The 24,774-nt window shown below is 47.4% G+C and overlaps 1 protein-coding gene across 1 annotated transcript in view; it reads left to right on the top strand.

Annotated features, from left to right (window-relative positions):
* The window catches only part of LOC123189461 (protein NRT1/ PTR FAMILY 6.4), a 4,508-nt gene extending 1,845 nt beyond the window's left edge, over positions 1-2,663 (top strand). Inside the window, exon 5 of the mRNA XM_044601883.1 lies at positions 1,533-2,663. Coding sequence (XP_044457818.1) covers positions 1,533-2,328 — 796 coding nt within the window. The 3' untranslated portion in view covers positions 2,329-2,663. The remainder of the gene's footprint in view (positions 1-1,532) is intronic.
* The last annotated feature ends 22,111 nt before the right edge of the window (positions 2,664-24,774 follow it).

Here is a 24,774-nt window from a genome sequence, read left to right as displayed (position 1 = left end):
AAGGGCAGACGCCGGAGAAGAAGCAACCTAGCCCCACTATCTATCTTAGAGGTGCGGGGTAGAGGGGGTTCATCGGAGTTGTTCGCCGTGAGGGGCTTAGAGGGATGGCCAGAGCGGCGGCCCGCAACAACGGTGGGTGGAGATTGAGGGGAGGGCGGGGTGGCGAGGCGGTGCGCGGAAGCGCCCGCTGGCCGAGGGTGGTGGAGGCGGGCGGTTGGGGCGGGGCAAGATGGGGGGCATGCGGAAGGAAGAAGAGAGAAGGAAGGAAGAGTATGAACAATAATAGATCTATTTTGGACGGTTGGATGAAGATCGGACGGTCCATATAAAAAATGACGGGTGAATCCCTTTTTCTGTCAACTGATAATAGAGGCTTTCAAAAATTTCTGATTTATTCATCAACTGTTATAGTACAAAGAACAACAGAAACAGAAAAAATTACATCTTGGTTCGTAGACCACTACTCCTTTCATTTGGCTTGGTTGTGTCCCTTTGCGCTAACTAGGATGAGACATTTGGTTTTCTTGAACTTCTATCACCAGATTCACGTAGTCACGTACTACACTTATGCATGAGACATGCTCTGGTTTTGGATTCTACTGGATGAAATGTGACAGAGGGTTTGATGCACGTAGCTATTCATGAAAGGCGTCTAATAAAATCAGAAATAGAAAAAAGTGTGTGCTTTTCATCCGGTAAGTGGCTAAGGAAGTAACTTAATTCTCAAAAAAAGAAAAACAACTAAAATTAATGAACAAGCAAGAGAAGCTATTGCCGACACTCCCTCCGTTTCTATATATAAATCTTTGTGAAGATTTCATTATAAACTACATACAAAATAAAATGGGTGAATCTACCCTTTAAAATACATGTAAACCCTTGGCTGAAAAAAAGGGGAACCAACATGGCATATACTGTACGTACCAGGAACCAATCCAAGAATCGAAACTAGTGCATCTTTTAGGTGAACTTTTTTTAGAAGCAATTTTTAAGCAACCATGCAGAACTACCTACGTGGAGACACAACGCATCTTAGCGTGACACGCCCTTTGTCCAAAAGCCAAAACCAGTTAACTACTTTACGACGTGTCAGATCGGTCGGATGAGGGTGATGATTCGGCGTGATATCACATCTTGGACGAATGGCGTCCGAAAGTCAGGATCATGTGCTACACAAACGCAACAAAGCCATGCAGAACTTTTGCTTGCAGCTAGGCACTTGGAGATGGACACCGAAGGAGCTAGGCCAACATGCCATGCAAATCCACCTCCAAACGAACGGCACCACTAGTGCGTGCTGTGCTTGCCTATTTGGTGACATTTCGGTGGCCAATTTCCGAGGCATTTCTAGAGCACTGCCGGCATGGTGCAATGCATGCACACTGTCCATGTCTTGCAGATCGTGGACAAAAGGAGCCATAGGTCGAGTTGCGTGGTGGAATGATCTGCATTATTGCACATGCTATCTGGCTAGGATATACGCAAGTTCGCGGTGACAAAATGTGGACCGTTCTCTTTCTCTGTATGAACAGGTGTCTGGACAAAGCGGCCATCGCGGAGGCCGATCCGGCGACGGCGGTGACGGTGACGGAGGTGGAGGAGGTGAAGATGGTGGTGAAGCTTCTCCCCATGTGGTCCACGTGCATACTCTTCTGGACCATCTATTCCCAGATGACCACCTTCTCCATCCAGCAGGCCGAGCAGATGGACCGCCGGGCCGGCAGCCACTTCGTCGTCCCGGCGGGCTCGCTCTCCGTCTTCCTCTTCCTCTCCGTCCTGCTCTTCACCGCGCTCAACGAGCGCCTCCTGGTCCCTCTGGCGGCCCGGCTCACGCGGCGGCCGCAGGGCCTGACCTCCCTCCAGCGCGTGGCCGCGGGGCTCGTCCTCGCCACGCTCGGCATGGCCGTCTCCGCACTCGTCGAGAAGAAACGCAGGGACGCCTCCAACGGCAGCGGCGGCGTCGCTGTGAGCGCGCTCTGGCTGGTGCCGCAGTTCTTCCTGGTGGGCGCCGGCGAGGCGTTCGCGTACGTGGGGCAGCTGGAGTTCTTCATCCGGGAGGCGCCCGAGCGGATGAAGTCCATGAGCACGGGCCTGTTCCTGGCGACGCTGGCCATGGGGTTCTTCCTGAGCAGCCTCCTCGTGCTCGCCGTCGACGCCGTCACGCGGGGCGCGTGGATACGTGGCCACCTGGACGACGGGAGGCTGGACCTCTTCTACTGGATGCTGGCGGTGCTCGGGCTGGCCAACTTCGCGGTGTTCTTGGTGTTCGCTAGCCGGCACCAGTACAAACGCACCAGGCCGGACGCGGCGACCGTGGAGGTGCATTGAGGCTTGAGAGGCCAAGCAGCGGGTGGAGGAGGACGCTGTCAAGGAGATCGTGAAAGTGAAAGAGATGGACGTGTAGGGCGCTAGGAAGCGTGTGCCACTGCTGCGTACAACTACTTGGCAGCGTTGGGGTTTGCGGCGTACGTGCACTGCTGTTTGTGTCTCTGACGTTTTCTGGAAAAGAAAATTGGTTGCGTGTAGTGCTATCAGTCGACTCGTAGCTAGCGTTCGTTGCCATCGTGTTCACTCGCTTGCTTGTGTGTTTGCATTTTCTTTTTCAAATGACATGTAACTTTATTCAAACTTGACAAAAATTATAAGGACAATGCTTCAGATCATAGATTTCTCTACTTCTATAAAAGACCCAGTTGGTGATGATGATGTGTCTGTCATACGTCATTTCTGACCATTATATCTGCATCTAACAGCTGTGAGGTAAGTTATGGCATTTTTGCAACAATAGACCACTTCTCTGCTGTACTTGGGACCCGAACACAGCCTCTTCCCCAAGAAAAGTCTAGGGTTCCCCTACCTCCCGCCGGCGCCGCCATCGGTCCGCCTCCTCTCCCGTGGTCTTAGGGCCATGGCGGCGTGGTGGATCTCGGCCCTTGTCGACGAGAGGGCTCTGTTTTCAGTTGTTTTTTCGTATTTTGTTAGGGTTTGTGTCCTGCTCAGGAAGACGAGACGGCGACGGCTCCCTGAAGATAGAATAAGGTTCTCCCCGCCTAGCCCCCGCCCCGATGGTGTGTCTAGCATCGTCGGTGGGCGTGTGGAGATGTGTCTCCGGCGGATCTATCCTTGGTGGATTTGTTCGGATCTGGCCGTAGTCCGTCTACGTTCATGTGTTTTCAGGTTGGATCATTCTGATCTACGCTACTCTTCATCGGCGGCGGTTGCTGTGCTGCTGCGCTGGTCCTACGGGGCCTTAGTGTTGGGGAACGTTGCAGAAAATTAAAAAAAATTCTACGGTTTCACCAAGATCCATCTATGAGTTCATCTAAGCAACGAGTCAAGGGAGAGAGTTTGCATCTACATACCACTTGTAGATCGCGTGCGGAAGCTTGCAAGGTGATGATGTAGTCGTACTCGACGTGATTCGAATCACCGATGACCAAGCGCTGAACGGACAGCACCTCCGCGTTCAACACACGTACGGGACGGGAGACGTCTCCTCCTTCTTGATCCAGCAAGGGGAAGGAGAGGTTGAGGAAGACAGCTCCACCGGCAGCACGACGGCGTGGTGATGGTGGAGAAGCAGTACTCCGATAGGGCTTCGCCAAGCACACGGAGGAGGAGAGGTGTTGGGGAGGGGAGGGCTGCGCCTTGGAGGGTGGTTTGCCCCCCAAGCCAAGGGGGGCGCCCCCTCTAGGGTTCCCCCCTCAACCCTAGGCGCAAGGGCCCAAGGGAGGGGGTGCGCCCAGCCCACCAGGGGCTGGATCCCTGCCCCACGCAGCCCATGTGGCCCCCCGGGAGGGGTGGCCCCTCCCGGTGGACCCCCGGTACCCTTCCGGTGGCCCCGGTACAATACTAGAATGACCCCGAAACTTCCCGGTGTCCGTTTGACAACTTCCCATATATAAATCTTTACCTCCAGACCCTTCCGGAGCTCCTCGTGACGTCCAGGATCCCATCCGGGACTCCGAACAACATTCGGTAGTCACATACTAGTCTTCCTAATAACCCTAGCGTCACCGAACCTTAAGTGTGTAGACCCTACGGGTTCGGGAGACATGCAGACATGACCGAGACGCTCTCAGGTCAATAACCAACAACGGGATCTGGATACCCATGATGGCTCCCACATGCTCCTCGATGTTGTCATCGGATGAACCACGATGTCGAAGATTCGATCAAACCCTGTATACAATTCCCTTTGTCAATCGGTACGTTACTTGCCCGAGACTCGATCGTCGGTATCCCAATACCTTGTTCAGTCTCGTCACCGGCAAGTCACTTTACTCCTACCATAATGCATGATCCCGTGTCCAACACCTTGGTCACATTGAGCTCATTATGATGATGCATTACCGAGTGGGCCCAGAGATACCTCTCCGTCATACGGAGTGACAAATCCCAGTCTCGATCCGTGTCAACCCAAAAGATACTTTCGGAGATACCTGTAATGCACCTTTATAGTCACCCAGTTACATTGTGACGTTTGATACACCCAAGGCACTCTTACGGTATCCGGGAGTTACACGATCTCATGGTCGAAGGAAGAGATACTTGACATTGTCAAAGCTCTAGCAAAACGAACTACACGATCTTTTATGCTATGCTTAGGATTGGGTCTTGTCCATCACATCATTCTCCTAATGATGTGATCCCGTTATCAACGACATCCAATGTCCATAGTCAGGAAACCATGACTATCTGTTGATCACAACGAGCTAGTCAACTAGAGGCTCACCAGGGACATATTGTAGTCTAAGTATTCACACGTGTATTACGATTTCCGGATAATACAGTTATAGCATGAATAAAAGACTTTTATCATGAACATTGAAATATAATAATACTTTTATTATTGCCTCTAGGGCATATTTCCAACAGTCTCCCACTTGCACTAGAGTCACCAATCTAGTTACATTGTGATGAATCAAACACCCATAGAGTTCTGGTGTTGATCATGTTTTGCACGCGAGAGAGGTTTAGTCAGCGGATCTGCGACATTCAGATCCGTGTGTACTTTGCAAATCTCTATGTCTCCATCTTGAACATTTTCACGGATGGAGTTGAAACGACGCTTGATGTGCCTGGTCTTCTTGTGAAACCTGGGCTCCTTAGCGAGGGCAATAGCTCCAGTGTTGTCACAGAAGAGTTTGATCGGCCCCGACGCATTGGGTATGACTCCTAGGTCGGTGATGAACTCCTTCACCCAAATCGCTTCATGCGCTGCCTCCGAGGCTGCCATGTACTCCGCTTCACACGTAGATCCCGCCACGACGCTCTGCTTGCAGCTGCACCAGCTTACTGCTCCACCATTCAACATATACACGTATCCAGTTTGTGACTTAGAGTCATCCAGATCTGAGTCGAAGCTAGCGTCGACGTAACCCTTTACGACGAGCTCTTCGTCTCCTCCATAAACGAGAAACATGTCCTTCGTCCTTTTCAGGTACTTCAGGATATTCTTGACCGCTGTCCAGTGTTCCTTGCCGGGATTACTTTGGTATCTTGCTACCAAACTTACGGCAAGGTTTACATCGGGTCTGGTACACAGCATGGCATACATAATAGATCCTATGGCTGAAGCATAGGGGATGACACTCATCTCTTCTTTGTCTCTTGCCGTGGTCGGTGACTGAGCCGAGCTCAGTCTCACACCTTGTAACATAGGCAAGAACCCCTTCTTGGACTGATCCATTTTGAACTTCTTCAAAATCTTATCAAGGTATGTGCTTTGTGAAAGACCTATGAGGCGTCTCGATCTATCTCTATAGATCTTGATGCCTAATATATAAGCAGCTTCTCCAAGGTCCTTCATTGAAAAACACTTGTTCAAGTAGGCCTTAATGCTGTCCAGGAGTTTCGTATCATTTCCCATCAAGAGTATGTCATCTACATATAATATGAGAAATGCTACAGAGCTCCCACTCACTTTCTTGTAAACGCAGGCTTCTCCATAAGTCTGCGCAAACCCAAACGCTTTGATCATCTCATCAAAGCGAATGTTCCAACTCCGAGATGCTTGCACCAGTCCATAAATGGATCGCTGGAGCTTGCATACTTTGTTAGCGTTCTTAGGATCGACAAAACCTTCCGGCTGCATCATATACAGTTTTTCCTTAAGATGCCCGTTAAGGAATGCTGTTTTGATGTCCATCTGCCATATCTCATAATCATAGTATGCGGCAATTTCTAACATGATTCGGACGGACTTTAGCTTCGCTACGGGAGAGAATGTCTCGTCATAGTCAATCCCTTGAACTTGTCGATAACCCTTAGCGACAAGTCGAGCTTTATAGATGGTAACATTGCCATCCGCGTCTGTCTTCTTCTTAAAGATCCATTTGTTTTCTATCGCTCGCCGATCATCGGGCAAGTCTGTCAAAGTCCATACTTTGTTTTCATACATGGATTCTATCTCGGATTTCATGGCTTCAAGCCATTTGTTGGAATCTGGGCCCGCCATCGCTTCTTCATAGTTCGAAGGTTCACCGTTGTCTAACAACATGATTTCCAGGACAGGGTTGCCGTACCACTCTGGTGTGGAACGTGTCCTTGTGGACCTACGAAGTTCAGTAGCAACTTGATCCAAAGTACCTTGATCATCATCATTGGTTTCCTCTCCAGTTGGTGTGGGCATCACAGGAACATTTTCCTGAGCTGCACCACTTTCCCGTTCGAGAGGTAGTACTTCATCGAGTTCTACTTTCCTCCCACTTGCTTCTTTCGAGAGAAACTCTTTTTCCAGAAAGTATCCGTTCTTGGCAACAAAGATCTTGCCTTCGGATCTTAAGTAGAAGGTATACCCGACAGTTTCCTTAGGGTATCCTATGAATACGCATTTTTCCGACTTGGGTTCGAGCTTTTCAGGTTGAAGTTTCTTGACATAAGCATCGCATCCCCAAACTTTTAGAAACGACAGCTTAGGTTTCTTCCCAAACCATAATTCATACGGTGTCGTCTCAACGGATTTAGACGGTGCCCTATTTAAAGTGAATGTAGCTGTCTCTAGAGCGTATCCCCAAAATGATAGTGGTAAATCGGTAAGAGACATCATAGACCGCACCATATCCAATAGAGTGCGATTACGACGTTCGGACACACCGTTTCGCTGAGGTGTTCCAGGCGGCGTGAGTTGTGAAACGATTCCACATTTCCTTAAGTGTGTACCAAATTCGTGACTTAAGTATTCTCCTCCACGATCTGATCATAAGAATTTTATCTTTCGGTCACCTTGATTCTCTACCTCATTCTGAAATTCCTTGAACTTTTCAAAGGTCTCAGACTTGTGTTTCATTAAGTAGACATACCCATATCTACTCAAGTCATCAGTGAGAGTGAGAACATAACGATATCCTCCGCGAGCCTCAACGCTCATTGGACCGCACACATCGGTATGTATGATTTCCAACAAGTTGGTTGCTCGCTCCATTGTTCCGGAGAACGGAGTCTTGGTCATTTTGCCCAAGAGGCATGGTTCGCACGTGTCAAACGATTCATAATCAAGAGACTCTAAAAGTCCAACGGCATGGAGCTTCTTCATGCGCTTGACAGCAATGTGACCAAGGCGGCAGTGCCACAAGTATGTGGGACTATCGTTATCAACTTTACATCTTTTGGCATCTACACTATGAACATGTGTAATATTACGCTCGAGATTCATTAAGAATAAACCATTGACCATCGGAGCATGACCATAAAACATATCTCTCATATAAATCGAACAACCATTATTCTCAGACTTAAATGAGTAGCCATCTCGTATTAAACGAGATCCAGATACAATGTTCATGCTCAAACTTGGCACTAAATAACAATTATTAAGGTTCAAAACTAATCCCGTAGGTAAATGTAGAGGCAGCGTGCCGATGGCGATCACATCGACTCTGGAACCATTCCCGATGCGCATAGTCACCTCGTCCTTTGCCAGTCTCCGTTTATTCCGCAGCTCCTGCTGTGAGTTACAAATATGAGCAACGGCACCGGTATCAAATACCCAGGAGTTACTACGAGTACTGGTAAGGTACACATCAATCACATGTATATCAAATATACCTTTGGTGTTGCCGGCCTTCTTATCCGCTAAGTATTTGGGGCAGTTCCGCTTCCAGTGACCCTTCCCCTTGCAATAAAAGCACTCAGTCTCAGGCTTGGGTCCATTCTTTGACTTCTTCCCGGTAACTGGTTTACCAGGCGCAGCAACCTCCTTGCCGTCCTTCTTGAAGTTCTTCTTACCCTTGCCCTTCTTGAACTTAGTGGTCTTATTGACCATCAACACTTGATGTTCTTTCTTGATTTCAGCCTCTGCTGACTTCAGCATCGAGAACACTTCAGGAATGGTCTTTTCCATCCCCTGCATGTTGTAGTTCATCACAAAGCTCTTGTAGCTTGGTGGGAGCGACTGGAGGATTCTGTCAATGACCGCCTCATCTGGGAGGTTTATGTTCAGCTGGGTCATACGGTTGTGCAACCCAGACATCTTCAGGATGTGCTCACTGATAGAACTGTTTTCCTCCATCTTACAACTGTAGAACTTGTCGGAGACATCATATCTCTCGACCCGGGCATGAGCTTGAAAAACTAGTTTCAGCTCTTCGAACATCTCATATGCTCCGTGGTGCTCAAAACGCTTTTGGAGCCCCGGTTCTAAGTTGTAAAGCATGCCGCACTGAACGAGGGAGTAATCATCAGCACGAGACTGCCAAGCATTCATAATGTCTTGGTTCTCTGGGACGGGAGCGTCACCTAGCGGTCCTTCTAGGACATATTGTTTCCTGGCAGCTATGAGGATGATCCTCAGGTTCCGGACCCAGTCCGTATAGTTGCTGCCATCATCTTTCAGCTTGGTTTTCTCTAGGAACGCGTTGAAGTTCATGTTGACATTAGCGTTGGCCATTGATCTACAAGACATATTTGCAAAGGTTTTAGACTAAGTTCATGATAATAAAGTTCTAATCAAATTATGAACTCCCACTTAGATTAGACATCCCTCTAGTCATCTAAGTGTTACACGATCCGAGTCAACTAGCCTGTGTCCGATCATCACGTGAGACGGACTAGTCATCGTCGGTGAACATTCTCATGTTGATCGTATCTTCCATACGATTCGTGTTCGACCTTTCGGTCTCCGTGTTCCGAGGCCATGTCTGCACATGCTAGGCTCGTCAAGTTAACCCTAAGTGTTTTCGCTGTGTAAAACTGTCTTACACCCGTTGTATGTGAACGTAAGAATCCATCACACCCGATCATCACGTGGTGCTTAGAAGCGACGAACTGTAGCAACGGTGCACAGTTAGGGGAGAACACTTCTTGAAATTTTTGTAAGGGATCATCTTATTTACTACCATCATCCTAAGTAAACAAGATGCATAAACATAATAAACATCACATGCAATTATATAGTTGTGACATGATATGGCCAATATCATATAGCTCCATTGATCTTCATCTTCGGGGCTCCATGATCATCTTGTCACCGGCTTGACACCATGATCTCCATCATCGTGTCTTCATGAAGTTGTCACGCCAACGACTACTTCTACTTCTATGACTAACGTTTAGCAATAAAGTAAAGTAGTTTACATGGCGTTATTCAATGACACGCAGGTCATACAAAAAATAAAGACAACTCCTATGGCTCCTGCCGGTTGTCATACTCATCGACATGCAAGTCGTGAATCCTATCACAAAGAACATGATCTCATACATCACAATTCATCATTCATCACAACTTCTGGCCATATCACATCACATGATCAATCGCTGCAAAAACAAGTTAGACGTCCTCTAATTGTTGTTGCATCTTTTACGTGGCTGCAATTGGGTTCTAGCAAGAACGTTTTCTTACCTACGAATCACCACAACGTGATTTTGTCAACTTCTATTTACCCTTCATAAGGGCCCTGTTCATCGATTCCGCTCCAACTAAAGTGGGAGAGACAGACACCCGCCAGCCACCTTATGCAACTAGTGCATGTCAGTCGGTGGAACCGGTCTCACGTAAGCGTACGTGTAAGGTTGGTCCGGGCCGCTTCATCCCACAATACCGTTGAGCAAGAAAAGACTAGTAGAGGCAAGTAAGTTGACAAGATCCACGGCCACAACAAATTGTGTTCTACTCGTGCATTAGAGAACTACGCATAGACCTAGCTCTGATACCACTGTTGGGGAACATTGCAGAAAATAAAAAAAATTCTACGGTTTCACCAAGATCCATCTATGAGTTCATCTAAGCAACGAGTCAAGGGAGAGAGTTTGCATCTACATACCACTTGTAGATCGCGTGCGGAAGCTTGCAAGGTGATGATGTAGTCGTACTCGACGTGATTCGAATCACCGATGACCAAGCGCTGAACGGACAGCACCTCCGCGTTCAACACACGTACGGGACGGGAGACGTCTCCTCCTTCTTGATCCAGCAAGGGGAAGGAGAGGTTGAGGAACACAGCTCCACCGGCTGCACGACGGCGTGGTGATGGTGGAGAAGCAGTACTCCGACAGGGCTTCGCCAAGCACACGGAGGAGGAGAGGTGTTGGGGAGGGGAGGGCTGCGCCTTGGAGGGTGGTTTGCCCCCCAAGCCAAGGGGGGCGCCCCCTCTAGGGTTCCCCCCTCAACCCTAGGCGCAAGGGCCCAAGGGAGGGGGTGCGCCCAGCCCACCATGGGCTGGCTCCCTGCCCCACGCAGCCCATGTGGCCCCCCGGGAGGGGTGGCCCCTCCCGGTGGAGCCCCGGTACCCTTCCGGTGGCCCCGGTACAATACCGGTATGACCCCGAAACTTCCCGGTGTCCGTTTGACAACTTCCCATATATAAATCTTTACCTCCGGACCCTTCCAGAGCTCCTCGTGACGTCCAGGATCCCATCCGGGACTCCGAACAACATTCGGTAGTCACATACTAGTCTTCCTAATAACCCTAGCGTCACCGAACCTTAAGTGTGTAGACCCTACGGGTTCGGGAGACATGCAGACATGACCGAGACGCTCTCAGGTCAATAACCAACACCGGGATCTGGATACCCATGATGGCTCCCACATGCTCCTCGATGTTGTCATCGGATGAACCACGATGTCGAAGATTCGATCAAACCCTGTATACAATTCCCTTTGTCAATCGGTACGTTACTTGCCCGAGACTCGATCGTCGGTATCCCAATACCTTGTTCAGTCTCGTCACCGGCAAGTCACTTTACTCGTACCGTAATGCATGATCCCGTGTCCAACACCTTGGTCACATTGAGCTCATTATGATGATGCATTACCGAGTGGGCCCAGAGATACCTCTCCGTCATACGGTGTGACAAATCCCAGTCTCGATCGGTGTCAACCCAAAAGATACTTTTGGAGATACCTGTAATGCACCTTTATAGTCACCCAGTTACGTTGTGACGTTTGATACACCCAAGGCACTCTTACGGTATCCGGGAGTTACACGATCTCATGGTCGAAGGAAGAGATACTTGACATTGGCAAAGCTCTAGCAAAACGAACTACACGATCTTTTATGCTATGCTTAGGATTGGGTCTTGTCCATCACATCATTCTCCTAATGATGTGATCCCGTTATCAACGACATCCAATGTCCATAGTCAGGAAACCATGACTATCTGTTGATCACAACGAGCTAGTCAACTAGAGGCTCACCAGGGACATATTGTAGTCTAAGTATTCACACGTGTATTACGATTTCCGGATAATACAGTTATAGCATGAATAAAAGACTTTTATCATGAACATTGAAATATAATAATACTTTTATTATTGCCTCTAGGGCATATTTCCAACACTTAGCATGACGACTTCCCTACTGTCTACTACAACAAGTTTTTCCCAACTCCGGCGAGGGAGGGGCGATGATGGCGGCGCACCTTCGTCTCGCTTCAGTGCTTGTAGTCGTCGCTAGATGTTCTACGAATCTGGATGTAATTTTTATTATTTCTGGTGTTCATTGTACTGACATGATTGAAGATGAATAGTTTGAAAGTTTTTTCGCAAAAAAAGACCACTTCTCTGCTCCAATGTGCAGAAAACCCCTTATTATCTTGAAAGCAACCACATCCCTCCCTCACCTCATCAAAACAGTCTGAGAAATATATTTTAAGTGAAACATAATATATTTTTAGTGGCATATGTATATAAAAACAAGAGTGTTTTCTTTCAAGTTTGTGAACAAGTACTATTCTACTTAGATCCGTTACAACGCACGGGCACATTGCTAGTGAAACATTAAAAATGAGTTTCACAACTAAGAACTTGTAATGAAATTTCTAAGAAACATCAACTCTGTGATACTCAGAGACATCTTCTAGTGTATTAAGATCTGTAATGTATTAAACTTTGCAACAGTAATAAGTAGTGTGAAGGATTCAACGCTTTTTAGTATTGTTTGAGCAACAACTCCTTTTTAGTAGAGTGTGAAGGATTCAACTAAGAGAGTCTCACTGTTGGATTTGGCAGGGTTTGAGTTGGGCTTTATGTTGTCTTTCTTTGTTTTTCTTTCCTTCTTTTTACTTTTTCCAACACATGTCTACATCTTTGTTACGCATTTAATATTTTTTTTGTATAGGTCAAAACATTTTTAATACACGATTAACATTTTCTTTCAAATAAGTGTTTCAACATTTATTGTTTTCATACAAATTGAAATCTCCTTATACACCTAAAGCATTTTTCATACAAGTTTAACATTTTTTCATATATATGATTAATATTTTTTTCAAATATATTTGGTGTCTAGTTTTTCTTCATACACATCATACATTTTTCTTATAAATATTTAAGGTTCTATATACACATGCTTAACATTTTTAATACAATATTAATTTTTTATAATATATATTTCGATGTCTACTTTTTCATATACATTGTACATTTGTGTATACATCAGGGTCATTTTTATATGCAAGTTTAACAATTTTCAAATACAAAATTACCATTTTTTCAAAACTTATATTTTTATGTCTACTTTTTTCTATCCACATTGTACATTGTAAACATTTTTCATATACATTGGAAATATTTTTATATACACATTTAACGTTCTTCAAATACATGATTACTTTTTGAAAAAATTAAGTAAAGTGTTTTTGTAATATATATATTTATAATATTAGGAAGCATAAATAAAATTTAACAAAATGAAAACAAAAAATGTGAAAAAGGAGTGAAAAAATGAGTGTTTTTGGGTCCTGTTGGCTCCCGCGCAACCTTGCGCTAGGACATATGTCTCACTATAAGTGAGACATGGGCGCACCCCCAAATGCTATATCTCGCTTTTAGTGAGTGTAGCATCCATCTCGCCAGTAGAGAGCCCCGCAGAGACAACGCGTATGGAGCGGCCCAATAACATGCGCGTTCGTTCGTTCCATTTTTCTTTTTTTTTCTTTTTTTCTTTTGTATTTTCTTTGGGGTTTTTTTCACGAATACGCAAAAGTGCATATCATTTCATTGTTAGGAAGGAGAGTACGGGGAGGAGGGGGTGCAGCTCGAGCCTTGTACGCTAGAGGCAAGGCATGGAGCCGCAGAGCATTGGTGACGGGGTGCTCGGCCCGTTACACGAGAGGGCCTATGCTATCAAAGCGCCAAGACCACGCGATCCTGCCCGAGCCCAGGCGCGGGCCTCTTCCTGGATTGATGAGAAGAGTCGCGAGAGGGAGGGGTTCTCGCAGTCGAAGACGCAGCTGTTGCGGTAGCGCCAAATAGACCATGCCGTGAGCACCGCTAGCGTGGCTAGGCCCTTGCGGTGGCCGGCAGGGGATCACCTGATTGTGGCCGAGCACCGGGGAAGAAAGGCTTCGTTGCCAGAAGGGGGGTGAAGTAGCAAGGGCCCAAGAAAGAACGTCGTGCCAAATTTGTCGGGAGAAAGGGCAGCCAATGATGATGTGCTGCATGGTCTCCTCGGCCTGGTCACACAGGGCACAGCGATCATTGTGCGGCAGGCCATCTAGAGCAAGTCTAGCAGACGTCCAGCAACGGTCGAGGTCCGCGAGCCAAGTAAACATCTTGACGCGGAGGGGAGCCCAACATCTCTAGGTGAGGCGCCAGAATGGCGCAGAAGTGGATCCGGAGTAGAGAGCTCAATAGCAGGATTTGGACGAGTACTTGGCGTTGGCAGTCCATCGCCAGAGGAGGCGGTCCGGGCGGGTGGAGAGGGTGGTGTACCGGAGCAATCTCCAGAGGCGGACGTAATCGGTCAGGGCGGTGGGGTTGAGTGCGCCGCGTAGATCAGCGATCCAGTGACGGTCCTGGAGGGCATCAGTGACAGTGCGCTTCCGCAGGCGCCGTGGAACCAGGGGAAGCAGAAATGGAGCAAGATCCGAGATGGTGTGGCCGTTGAGCCAGTGGTCGGTCCAGAAAAGGCATATTTGGCCGTCGCCGATGGCCGAGGATGTGGAGTCCTGGAAGATGGCAAAGACATTGTGGTCGCTCGGGAGGTGGAGATGCGCCCAAGGCTTGGAGGGATCTGTGCGCTGTAACCAGAGCCACCGGACTCGCAGGGCAATGCCCTGGCGGTGGAGGTCCTGGATGCCAAGTCCGCCGAGCTCGAGAGGGCGGCAAACATGTTGCCAGTTGAAGGGACCATGGCCGTTGCGGGTTTCCTTTCTGCCATACCACAGGAACTCGCGGATGGTGCGGTTGATCTACTTGAGAATCGGCAAGCAGATGGCGATGGCCACCATAATGTGAGAAGGGATCGCGTAGAGGACATAACGAACCAGAGCGAGGCGCTCACCGCGGGAGAGAAGGGCAGTGCGCCAGGTGGACAGCTTCCTCGCGAGCCTCTCGAAGATTGGTTGCAGGGAGGATGCCGAGGGTTTCCAAACCGACAATGGGATGCCCAAGTAGGTGATAGGAAAGTCGAGGACGGCACAAGCGAGCTCAGTGTTGATGCACGTGAGCTCCGATTCACCACAGTGGATGGGCATAGCCGAGCATTTTGCGAAGTTGGTGCGGAGCCCAGAAGCCACACCAAAGACGTGCAGCAGCTCGCGGATGACTTGCAGGTCGTGGCTGGAAGGGTGGCAGAATATGACCACGTTGTCGGTGAAGAGGGATATGCTCGAGGCGGCATGGCGGGCTGTGAGGTGCTGGAGCAGGCCGCACTGATGGGCGTGCAACAACAGGGAGTTGAGGAGATCGATGGCCATCGTGAAGAGCATGGGAGATATCGGATCACCCTGACGCAGGCCGCAGGTGAGGGCGATCGGGGGGCGGGGGATCCGTTGATGAGGACCCGTGTGCTGGCGGTGGAGAGGAGAATGGCGATCCATTCGATCCAGTGACGTCCGAAGCCAAGATGCCGGAGGACATCAATGAGGAAGGGCCAAGAGAGCGTGTCGAACTCGCGTGCGATGTCAAGCTTGAGGAGGACATGGGGTAGCCGAAGAATATGAAGCTGGCGGGCGGTCTGCTGGACCAACATGAAGTTGTCGTGCACGTAGCGGCCAGTGATGAAAGCGCTCTGGTTCGTGGACACGAGCTGTCCCAGCCGTGGGGCGAGCCAGAGGGAGAGGACCTTCGCGATGAGCTTGGCCACAAGGTGGAGCAGGCTGATGGGGCGGTAATCCAAGAGGGCAGAGGCGTCTTGCCTTTTGGGCAAGAGGGTGATTAGAGCTTCGTTGAGGCGCTGCATGCTATGCTCGTTCATGGAGTGGAACTTGTCAGAAACTGCGCAAATGTCGGCCTTGACGATGTCCTAGCATGCCACAAGAAATTCAGATGTGAAGCGGTCAGGTCCCGGAGCCTTGTCGGGGGGAAGCGCGCGGGCAGCTCGTAGGATCTCCTCCTCGGAGAAAGGAAGCTCAGGTCAGTGAGGTCAAATGATCTGTCGTCGAACTAGTCAAGATCAAGGGCGAATTCGCGTGGCGAGGAGGAACCGAAGAGCGAGGAGAAATGATTAAAGGCGGCCTCGGCCATGCCCTGTTCGTCAAGAACCATTGTGTCGTTGACCCGAAGGGAGTGGATGACGTTCTTTTGGCGCCGGTGAGCAGCATGGATTTTGAAGAATGTTGTGTTCGTCTCGCCCTCCTTGAGCCAGGAGAAACGCACGCGCTCGCGAGCAATGGATCTCTCAAGCGAAGCAAGCCCGAGGTAGGTGTGCTTAAGGTTGTTGCGGAGCCAGGTTTTGGACTGGGATAGAGGGCGGTAATCCTGCGCCGCGTCGAGCCGGGCCGTGAGCTCTCTGGCTATAACGAGTTTCAGAGCGACGTGGCTGGTAGTGTGCGCGCCCCAGCTCTAGATGCGGCGCGTTGTTAGCTTCAGGCGGATGTAGACGCGCCGGAAGGGATCAGGGTCGTCAACGCCGGCCCATGCATCCGCCACAGCGGCGTGAAAGCCGCTGAGCTTGATCCAAAAACGTTCGAAGTGGAACCGTTTTGGGCCAGTGTGATGCGGCGAGCAGTCCAAGAAGAGAGGGCAGTGGTCGGAGACGGTCGTGGCGAAGCACCGGAGAAGGCAGTGCGGATGCGAAGTATCCTAGTCTGAGGTGCAGAGAAACCGATCGTTGCGCACAAGGGTGGGGGAGTCGCGCTTGTTCGACCAAGTATAGCGACGACCATGCATGTACACGTCACATAGCTCCATGTCGGTGATGAAGCGTCGGAAGCGGCTCGAGGTGCGCCTATTGATGCGCCCGTTACTCTTGTCCTCGGAGGAGGAGACGAGGTTGAAATCGCCCCCCCAGGAGCTAGGGGCCAGCACAAAAAAATTTAAAAGAATGAAAATACAAAAAAATTACTTGCCTCTCATACCTAAAAAGTTTTTCAATAAGAGAAGTGATTGGAAGGTTATGCATTGGAGAAATGAGGTCGCCCTTGAACACTTGTGTTCATGCTCATGGAAAAAATGTAAAAAAATTCATGGAAGCTTCTCTAAAGATAATTATCCCCTTGTATATATCCATTGTATTATAAAAATATTGTGCCAAGCTTCGGTTTTAGGATGATTAGATTGCTTGTTTACTATGTATAGTACAAAAACAGCAACTTTGGCTGTAGCGCGTGATTTTACATTTTTTACTGGAAAGTCAAATGGGTCTGAAACTTTTTGCACATTACTTCTGTATAAATTTTTAAATTTTTCATATTTATTTAGAATTTTTTTGGAGTTACGGAAGTTTACTAAACTTCCAGATTACTACAGACTGTCCTATTTTGACAGATTCTGTTTTCTATGAGTTGTTCGCTTATTTTGATGAATCTATGGGTAGTATCGGGGGGTATGAACCATGGTGAAGTTGGAATACAGTAGATATAGTTCTAATATGAAATTGGAATAAGTTTTCAACAGTACCTAAAGGTAGTGATTTGCTTTATTACACTAACGGATCTCACAACGTTTTTGTTAAAGTTTTGTGTGGATGAAGTGTTCGAAGATTGAGGAGCTATCAATATGAGAAGAATAAAGAGAGGCAAGAGCTCAATCTTGGGGATGCCCAAGGCACCCCAAGTAAATATTTCAAGGATACTCAAGCATCTAAGCTTGGGGGTGCCCCGGTTGACATCTCATCTTTCTTCTTCAACAATTATCGGTATACCTCGGTTTTTGTTTTGTTCATATAATTTGTGTCATTTGTGTTTTTGTTTTTTCCTTAAGAACCATGCTAGTATGAGATAGCCCCTTATTGATTTATAGAATACTTCATGTGCTTCACTTATATCTTTTAAGTATGATCTTATAGAATTGCTCTTTGTGCTTCACTTAAATCTTTTGAGTATGGTTTTATAGAATGCTTCGTGTGCTTCACTTATATATTTTGAGCTTGGATATTGGTTAGTCTATATTAATTGTAGAATGCTCCATGAACTTCACTTATATCTTTTGGAGTATGAATAATACTATCATCTAAAGTGGATTTAGAAGAAGTTTGCTCCCACTATTCCGAATGAGGAGAATTTTACTTATGTGGAGAGTAGTAAAATTTCTATGCTTGTAGATCATGAACATAATGCTTTATGTGATGGCTATATTGTTGAGATCATTCATGATGCTACTGAAAATTATTATGAGGGAGGAATACATGCTTGTAGGAGTCGCAATAATATCAAGTTTCCTCTCTATGTGCTTAAAATCTTGAAGTTATGCTTGTTTTACCTTCCTATGCAAGTTGATTCTTGTTCCCATAAGTTGTTTTCTCACAAAATCCCTATGCATAGGAAGTATGTTAGACTTACATGTGCTAGTCATACTCTTCATGATGCTCTCCTTATGTTTCAATTCTTATCTTTTATGTGAGCATCATTGAAATCATCATGCCTAGCTAAAAGGCATTAAAGAAAAGCGCTTGTTGGGAGACAACCCAATATTTACCCTTACTGTTTTTGTGTGTTTTCATGATTAAGCTACTGTATTAATCATGTATTATAGCTTTTGTTTCAACAAAGTGCCAAGTAAGACCTTTGGGAACACTTGGGTGAAAGTTAATGTGGTCTTGCTGTAAAAAACAGAAACTTTGCGCTCACGAGATTAGCTGTCATTTTTTACATAAGAGTGCGATTGAGTTGATTATTTTTTAAGAAGATTAATAGAAAAATTACTCACGTCCACCAATTTTTTCATAATTTTTGGAGTAGTAGAAGTATGGTTGGTGTTCAGATCATTACAGACTATTCTGTTTCTGACAGATTCTGTTTTCATTGCATAGTTTGCTTGTTTTCTATTTTCTATGTCTTATATTTCTCAATATAAACTGTAGAAATAATATGGTACAGTAGGAATTGTGTGAGAACAATTATGAACCTTGTCTTTGACAGTACCAAAGTGAATGGTTTACTCTTTATCACACTAACATATCTCACGAAGTTCCGTTAAGTTTTGTGTGATTGAAGTTTTCAAGCTTTGGGGGAGATATTGATATGAGAAGAATAAGGAGTGGAAAGACTCTAAGATTGGGGATGCCCAAGTCACCCCAAGGTAATATTCAAGGAAGAATCAAGCGCCTAAGCTTGGGGATGCCCCGGAAGGCATCCCCTCTTTCGTCATCAAAACTATCGGTATACCTTGCTCGGAGCTATATTTTTATTCGTCACATGATATGTGTTTTGCTTGGAGCGTATTTTCAATTTTACTTGTTGTTTGAATAAAATCATTGGATCTGAAATCTTGAATGAAAATGAATCCTCCCATGGCTATTTAATTATTTGACTACTCAGTATTCTTCACTTATATCTTTTTGGAGTAGTTTGTCATTTACTCACGTGCTTCATGTATATCCTACGAGTAAATGGTTGAATGAATTGAATATCATAAATCTGAATTTATATACGTTTCATATGTTTACAACATGGGGAGTAATGACTTCACACATAATAAGTATAGGTAGTAAACTTATTGGAAGTTAGCAAACGCAGAATTGGTCACTTGAACAATTCATGAAAGAATATTGAAGGAAGAGAGATTACACATATAAATATACTATCTTGGACATCTTTTGCAAATTTTGAGCACTCATTAAAATATGACATGCTAAAAGGTTGATGTTGGACAAGGAAGACAACTTAATGGGTTATGTTTTCCTATATCTGAAACGTTATATTGTCTTGGATCATCCAACATGTTGAGCTTGCCTTTCCCCCTCATGCTAGCCAAATTCTTTTCACCAAGTAGAGATACTACGTGTGCTTCCGAATATCCTTAAACCCAGTTTTGCCATGAGAGCCCACTATATCTACCTATGGACTGAGTAAAATCCTTCAAGTAAGTTGTCATTGTTGCAAGCAATAAAATTTGCTCTCTAAACATGTATGATTTATTAGTGTGGAGAAAATAAGCTTTATACAATCTTGTGATGTGGAAGAAATAAAAGCGACAGACTGCATAATAAATGTCCATATCACAAGTGGCAATATAAGGGCTCATTCAGTTTGGAGGAAATCTAAACATATGAATTTGGAGTAGTATAGGAATTTGATAGGATGGCACTTGCCACCCTAAGGAATTGACTTGCCTCGTTCCTATGCGCAAAATGAGCTTTGAGTGGATGTGTAGTTTCCTCCAAAAGCATAGGAAATGAATAGTATTCCTACGAAGTTCCTTTACGCATTTCCTACAAACCGAATGCATATATAGGAAATTTTCCTCTGGAATCCTTGTTCCCATGTTTTCCTATAAAAATCCTCCAAACCGAATGAGGCCTAAAGTGATGTTCTTTTGCACTAAGATTTCATGCATCCAACCATAAAAACACATGACAACTGATACGTCTCCGTCGTATCTACTTTTCCAAACACCTTTTCCCTTGTTTGGGACTCTAACTTGCATGATTTGAATGGAAGTAACCCGGACTAACGTTGTTTTCAGCAGAATTGCCATGGTGTTATTTTTGTGCAAAAATAAAAGTTCTCGGAATGACCTAAAAATCAACGGAGAATTATTTTGGAATATATAAAAAATACTGGAAGGAAGATCCACGTCAGGGGGCCTCCACCTTTCCACAAGGGTGGGGGGTGCGCCCTACACCCCTGGGCGTGCCCCCTGCCTCGTGGGCCCCCTGGAGCTCCACCGACCTCAACTCCAACTCCATATATTCGTGTTCGGGGAGAAAAAAAAACCAAAGAGAAGGATTCATCGCGTTTTATGATACGGAGCCGCCGCCAAGCCCTAAACTCTCTCGGGAGGCCTGATCTGGAGTCCGTTCGGGGCTCCGGAGAGGGGAATCCATCGCCATCGTCATCATCAACCATCCTCCATCACCAATTTCATGATGCTCCCTGAGGGAGTCCTGGATTAGGGGGTCTCTGGACAACCGGACTATATCCTTTGGCTGGACTATAAAGATACAAGATTGAAGACTTCGTCCCGTGTCTGGATGGGACTTTCCCTGGCGTAGAAGGCAAGCTTGGCAATATGGATATGTAGATCTCCTCCCTTGTAACCGACTCTGTGTAACCCTAGCCCCCTCCGGTGTCTATATAAACCGGAGGGTTTAGTCTGTAGGACAACATACAATCATACCATAGGCTAGCTTCTAGGGTTTAGCCTCTACGATCTCGTGGTAGATCAACTCTTGTAATACTCATATCATCAAGAAAAATCAAGCAGGACGTAGGGTATTACCTCCTTCAAGAGGGCCCGAACCTTGGTAAACATCGTGTCCCCTGCCTCCTGTTACCATCCGCCTTAGACGCACAGTTCGGGACCCCCTACCCGAGATCCGCCGGTTTTGACACCGACGTTGGTGCTTTCATTGAGAGTTCCACTGTGCCGTCACCGTAAGGCTTGAAGGCTCCTTCGATCATCGGTAACGATGCGGTCTAGGGTGAGGTTTTCCTCCTCGGACAGATCTTTGTATTCGGCGGTTTTGCACTGCGGGCCAATTCGCTTGGCCATCTGGAGCAGATCGAGAGCTACGCCCCTGGCCATCAGGTCAGGTTCAGAAACTTAAACTACACTGCCGACATCCGTCGAGACTTGATCTTCGATGGATTCGAGCCCATGTCAGGTGCGCCGCACAATCACGACGAGCATGACGTAACTCTGCCGTCGGATAGTGTTCGGGAGATCGCATCTGCAACTACACCGGCCTTCAATCCGGAGTAAATTGCATCGTCCAAGGACAGAGGGATAGACACCGCTATGGAGGCCGCACTCTCAGTGGCGATGGAGTCGGATACTGACTTCACCCCTTACGAGAGCCATGTCGCCGAACCACTGGATTTGTCTCCGGCCATGGACTCCGAGCCGCCTGCATCCGTGCCTATCGAATCTGACTAGGCGCCGATCATGGAGTTCACCTCCGCGGATATCTTTTAGCACTCTCCTTTCGGCGATGTGCTAAATTCATTAAGGTATCTCTCCTTGTCAGGAGAACCTTGGCTGAACTATGTCCGGCTAGAATGGGATGCGGACGACGAAGAAATTCACTGCCCACCCACCACCCACTTAGTAGCCACTGTCGACGACTTAACCGACATGCTCGACTTCGACTCCGAAGACATCGACGGCATGGACGAAGATGCAGGAGACGAATAGGAACCAGTGCCCACAAGGTGCCGGACAGCCACTTCATCACATGACATATACATGGTGGATACACCCAAAGAAGGCAATGGCAAAGAGACAGCGGAGGATGGCCCCTCCAAGAAGTAACCCAAGCGCCGACGTCAGCGGCGCAGCCCTAAGTCCCGCCATAGCAAAAACAGCGATAACAGCGCAAGAGAAAATAACACTCCAGTCGACTCCAGAGGAAACGACGACCACATTGCCCCGGCGGCAGAGCACGATGAAGCTGCAAACGATGAACATAGTACGGATCCGACGTCCGAACACGGCGACGCCGAGGATAAACCTCATCAAACCCCCTCTAGGGAGGAAAACAGTCCGGACGAAGATGCACACATCATCCCGGAAACGCACTTGGAGCAAGAGAACCTCCCAGAAGGCTTATTGCCACAGCGAGGAGTCTGAAGAAGCAGAAGCAAAGGCTTAAGGCCACACAAAATATGCTCAACAGCAGGTGGAACAAAGTGCTCGACAACAAAGAAAAGTATGGTGGAAGTTACCACACAAAGAGTACCCAAAGCGCAAGCTATTACCTGAATTCGACGATGAGGCCTTAGACCCCACACAGCCGAAAAATGAAACGGCCAACCGGCCGGATCAACCACCTTGTGACCGCGATAGAGCGGCTAACAAGGTCGCACATAAGTCAACACACGATCTACGTGAGGACTTGCGCCAAAAATCCGGTACGACCAGATCCATCTATGGATCTAGGAAGCGCGCTCCGGCACAAAATCAAACCCGAATACTACAACCGTCCGAACGCCATGGTACATCCAAATATAGGGGTGCTGCACACCCCCTATGTTTCACCAATGAGGTGCTGGACCACGAATTCCCAGAAGGATTCAAACAAGTGAACATAGAGGCGTACGATGGGACCACAGACCCTGGGGTCTGGATTGAGGACTTTATCCTCTATATCCATATGGCTCGCGGAGACGATCTCCATGCCATCAAATACTTGCCCCTCAAGCTTAAAGGACCAGCTCGGCACTGGCTGAAAAGCCTCCCCAAAAACTCAATTGGAAGTTGGGAGGAGCTCGAGGACCCTTTTCGGGCTAATTTTCAAGGGACCTATGTCCGACCTCCGGATGCAGACGATATAAGTCGTATAATTCAACAGCCCGAAGAGTCCGCCCGAAAGCTTTGGAACATGTTTCTCACTAAGAAGAACCAAATCGTCGAGTGTCCGAACGCCGAAGCCTTAGAAACTTTCAAACACAGCGTCCGAGACGAATGGCTCGCCAGACACCTCGGCCAAGAAAAACCAAGAACAATGGCAGCCCTGACAAGCCTCATGACCCGCTTTTGCACGGGCGGAGATAGCTGGTTAGCCCGCAGTAGCACCAGCGACCCAAGCACATCCGAAGTCAGGGATGGCAATGGAAAACCACGATGCAATAAAAACAAGCATCGAAATAAAGAAGATAGCCCAGATAATATGGCGGTAAACGCCGGATTCAGGGGCTCTCGACCAGGTCAACGGAAAAAGCCTTTCAAAGGCAGCAAAGATGGACCGTCTGGCCTAAACAGGATTCTTGACAAACTATGTCAGATTCATGGCACCCCTGATAAACCTGCAAATCACACCCACAAAGAATGTTGGGTCTTCAAGCAGGTCAGTACGCTAAACGCCAAACACAAGGGGGGGAGACACCAAGTGAAGACGAGGACGAACCTCGCCAGCAAAGCACTGGAGGACAGAAAAAATTCCCTCCAGAGGTTAAAACAGTAAACATGATCCATGTGACGAAGAGGAGAAGCAAACATGCACTCCGAGACACACGCGCCATAGAGCCCGTCACCCCTAGGTTCAACCCCTGGTTGGCCTGCCCGATCACTTTTGATCGCAGGGATCACGCGACAAGCATCCGGCACGAAGGATTGGCTTCCTTGGTGTTAGACCCAATAATAAACGGATACCATCTCACACGAGTCCTTATGGACGGCGGCAGTGGTCTAAATCTGATATATCAGGACACAGTCCGCAAAATGGGGATAGACCCGACAAAAATAAGCCACAGTAATACTACCTTCAAGGGAGTAATACCAGGCCTAGAGGCCCGCTGTACGGGCTCTCTATTACTAGAGGTTGTATTCGGTTCTCCCGTCAACTTCCGAAGCAAAAGGTTAACTTTCTACACCGCTCCATTCCGAAGTGGCTATCAAGCACTACTCGGAAGAATGGCTTTCGCTCGTTTTAATGCAATGCCACATTACGCTTCTCTCAAGCTTAAGATGCCCGGTCCACGTGGCACCATCACAGTTAGAGGAAATACTGAGCGTTCTCTACGCGCGGAAGAATGTGCGGCGGCTTTAACAGCCGAGCACTAGACGGCCTCACCAACCTGAAAAAATGACAGGTCGTCAACACCACGGACACGGTTAGACAAGTCCGGTGCACCACTACATATACATGAGATTGGTTTGATGGTCAAACCCTCATAGACGGTACCAGGGGCTTCCCGCGCGTAATCAGGGCTAGTCCGGCTCAAATTGACTTATCTTGAATTTTAATGATTTATTGATAATAACCAATTTTCTGGCACGGCAACTTTCACCTAAGTTCTTCTCTTTTACAGATGACAACCGTGCTACACTCGTCCAGGACATGGCACAACGGAGACACAGGCGCAGACGTGCAGGAGGGACCCGCTTCAAGGTTTCTTTTCAGAATAAGACCCTGTGTAAACCTTTTTTTACTGTCTCTTGTTGTTCACATCCTTCGGATACTCAATACAACCGATAAGGATGCTTACGTTATTGGCATGTGGCCGCGTCAA

The sequence above is a fragment of the Triticum aestivum genome, chromosome 2A (assembly GCF_018294505.1).
Source record: "Triticum aestivum cultivar Chinese Spring chromosome 2A, IWGSC CS RefSeq v2.1, whole genome shotgun sequence".
Taxonomy (NCBI): domain Eukaryota; kingdom Viridiplantae; phylum Streptophyta; class Magnoliopsida; order Poales; family Poaceae; genus Triticum; species Triticum aestivum.
Note: the sequence above shows the minus strand (reverse complement) of the source record. Positions and strands in the feature narration are given on the sequence as shown.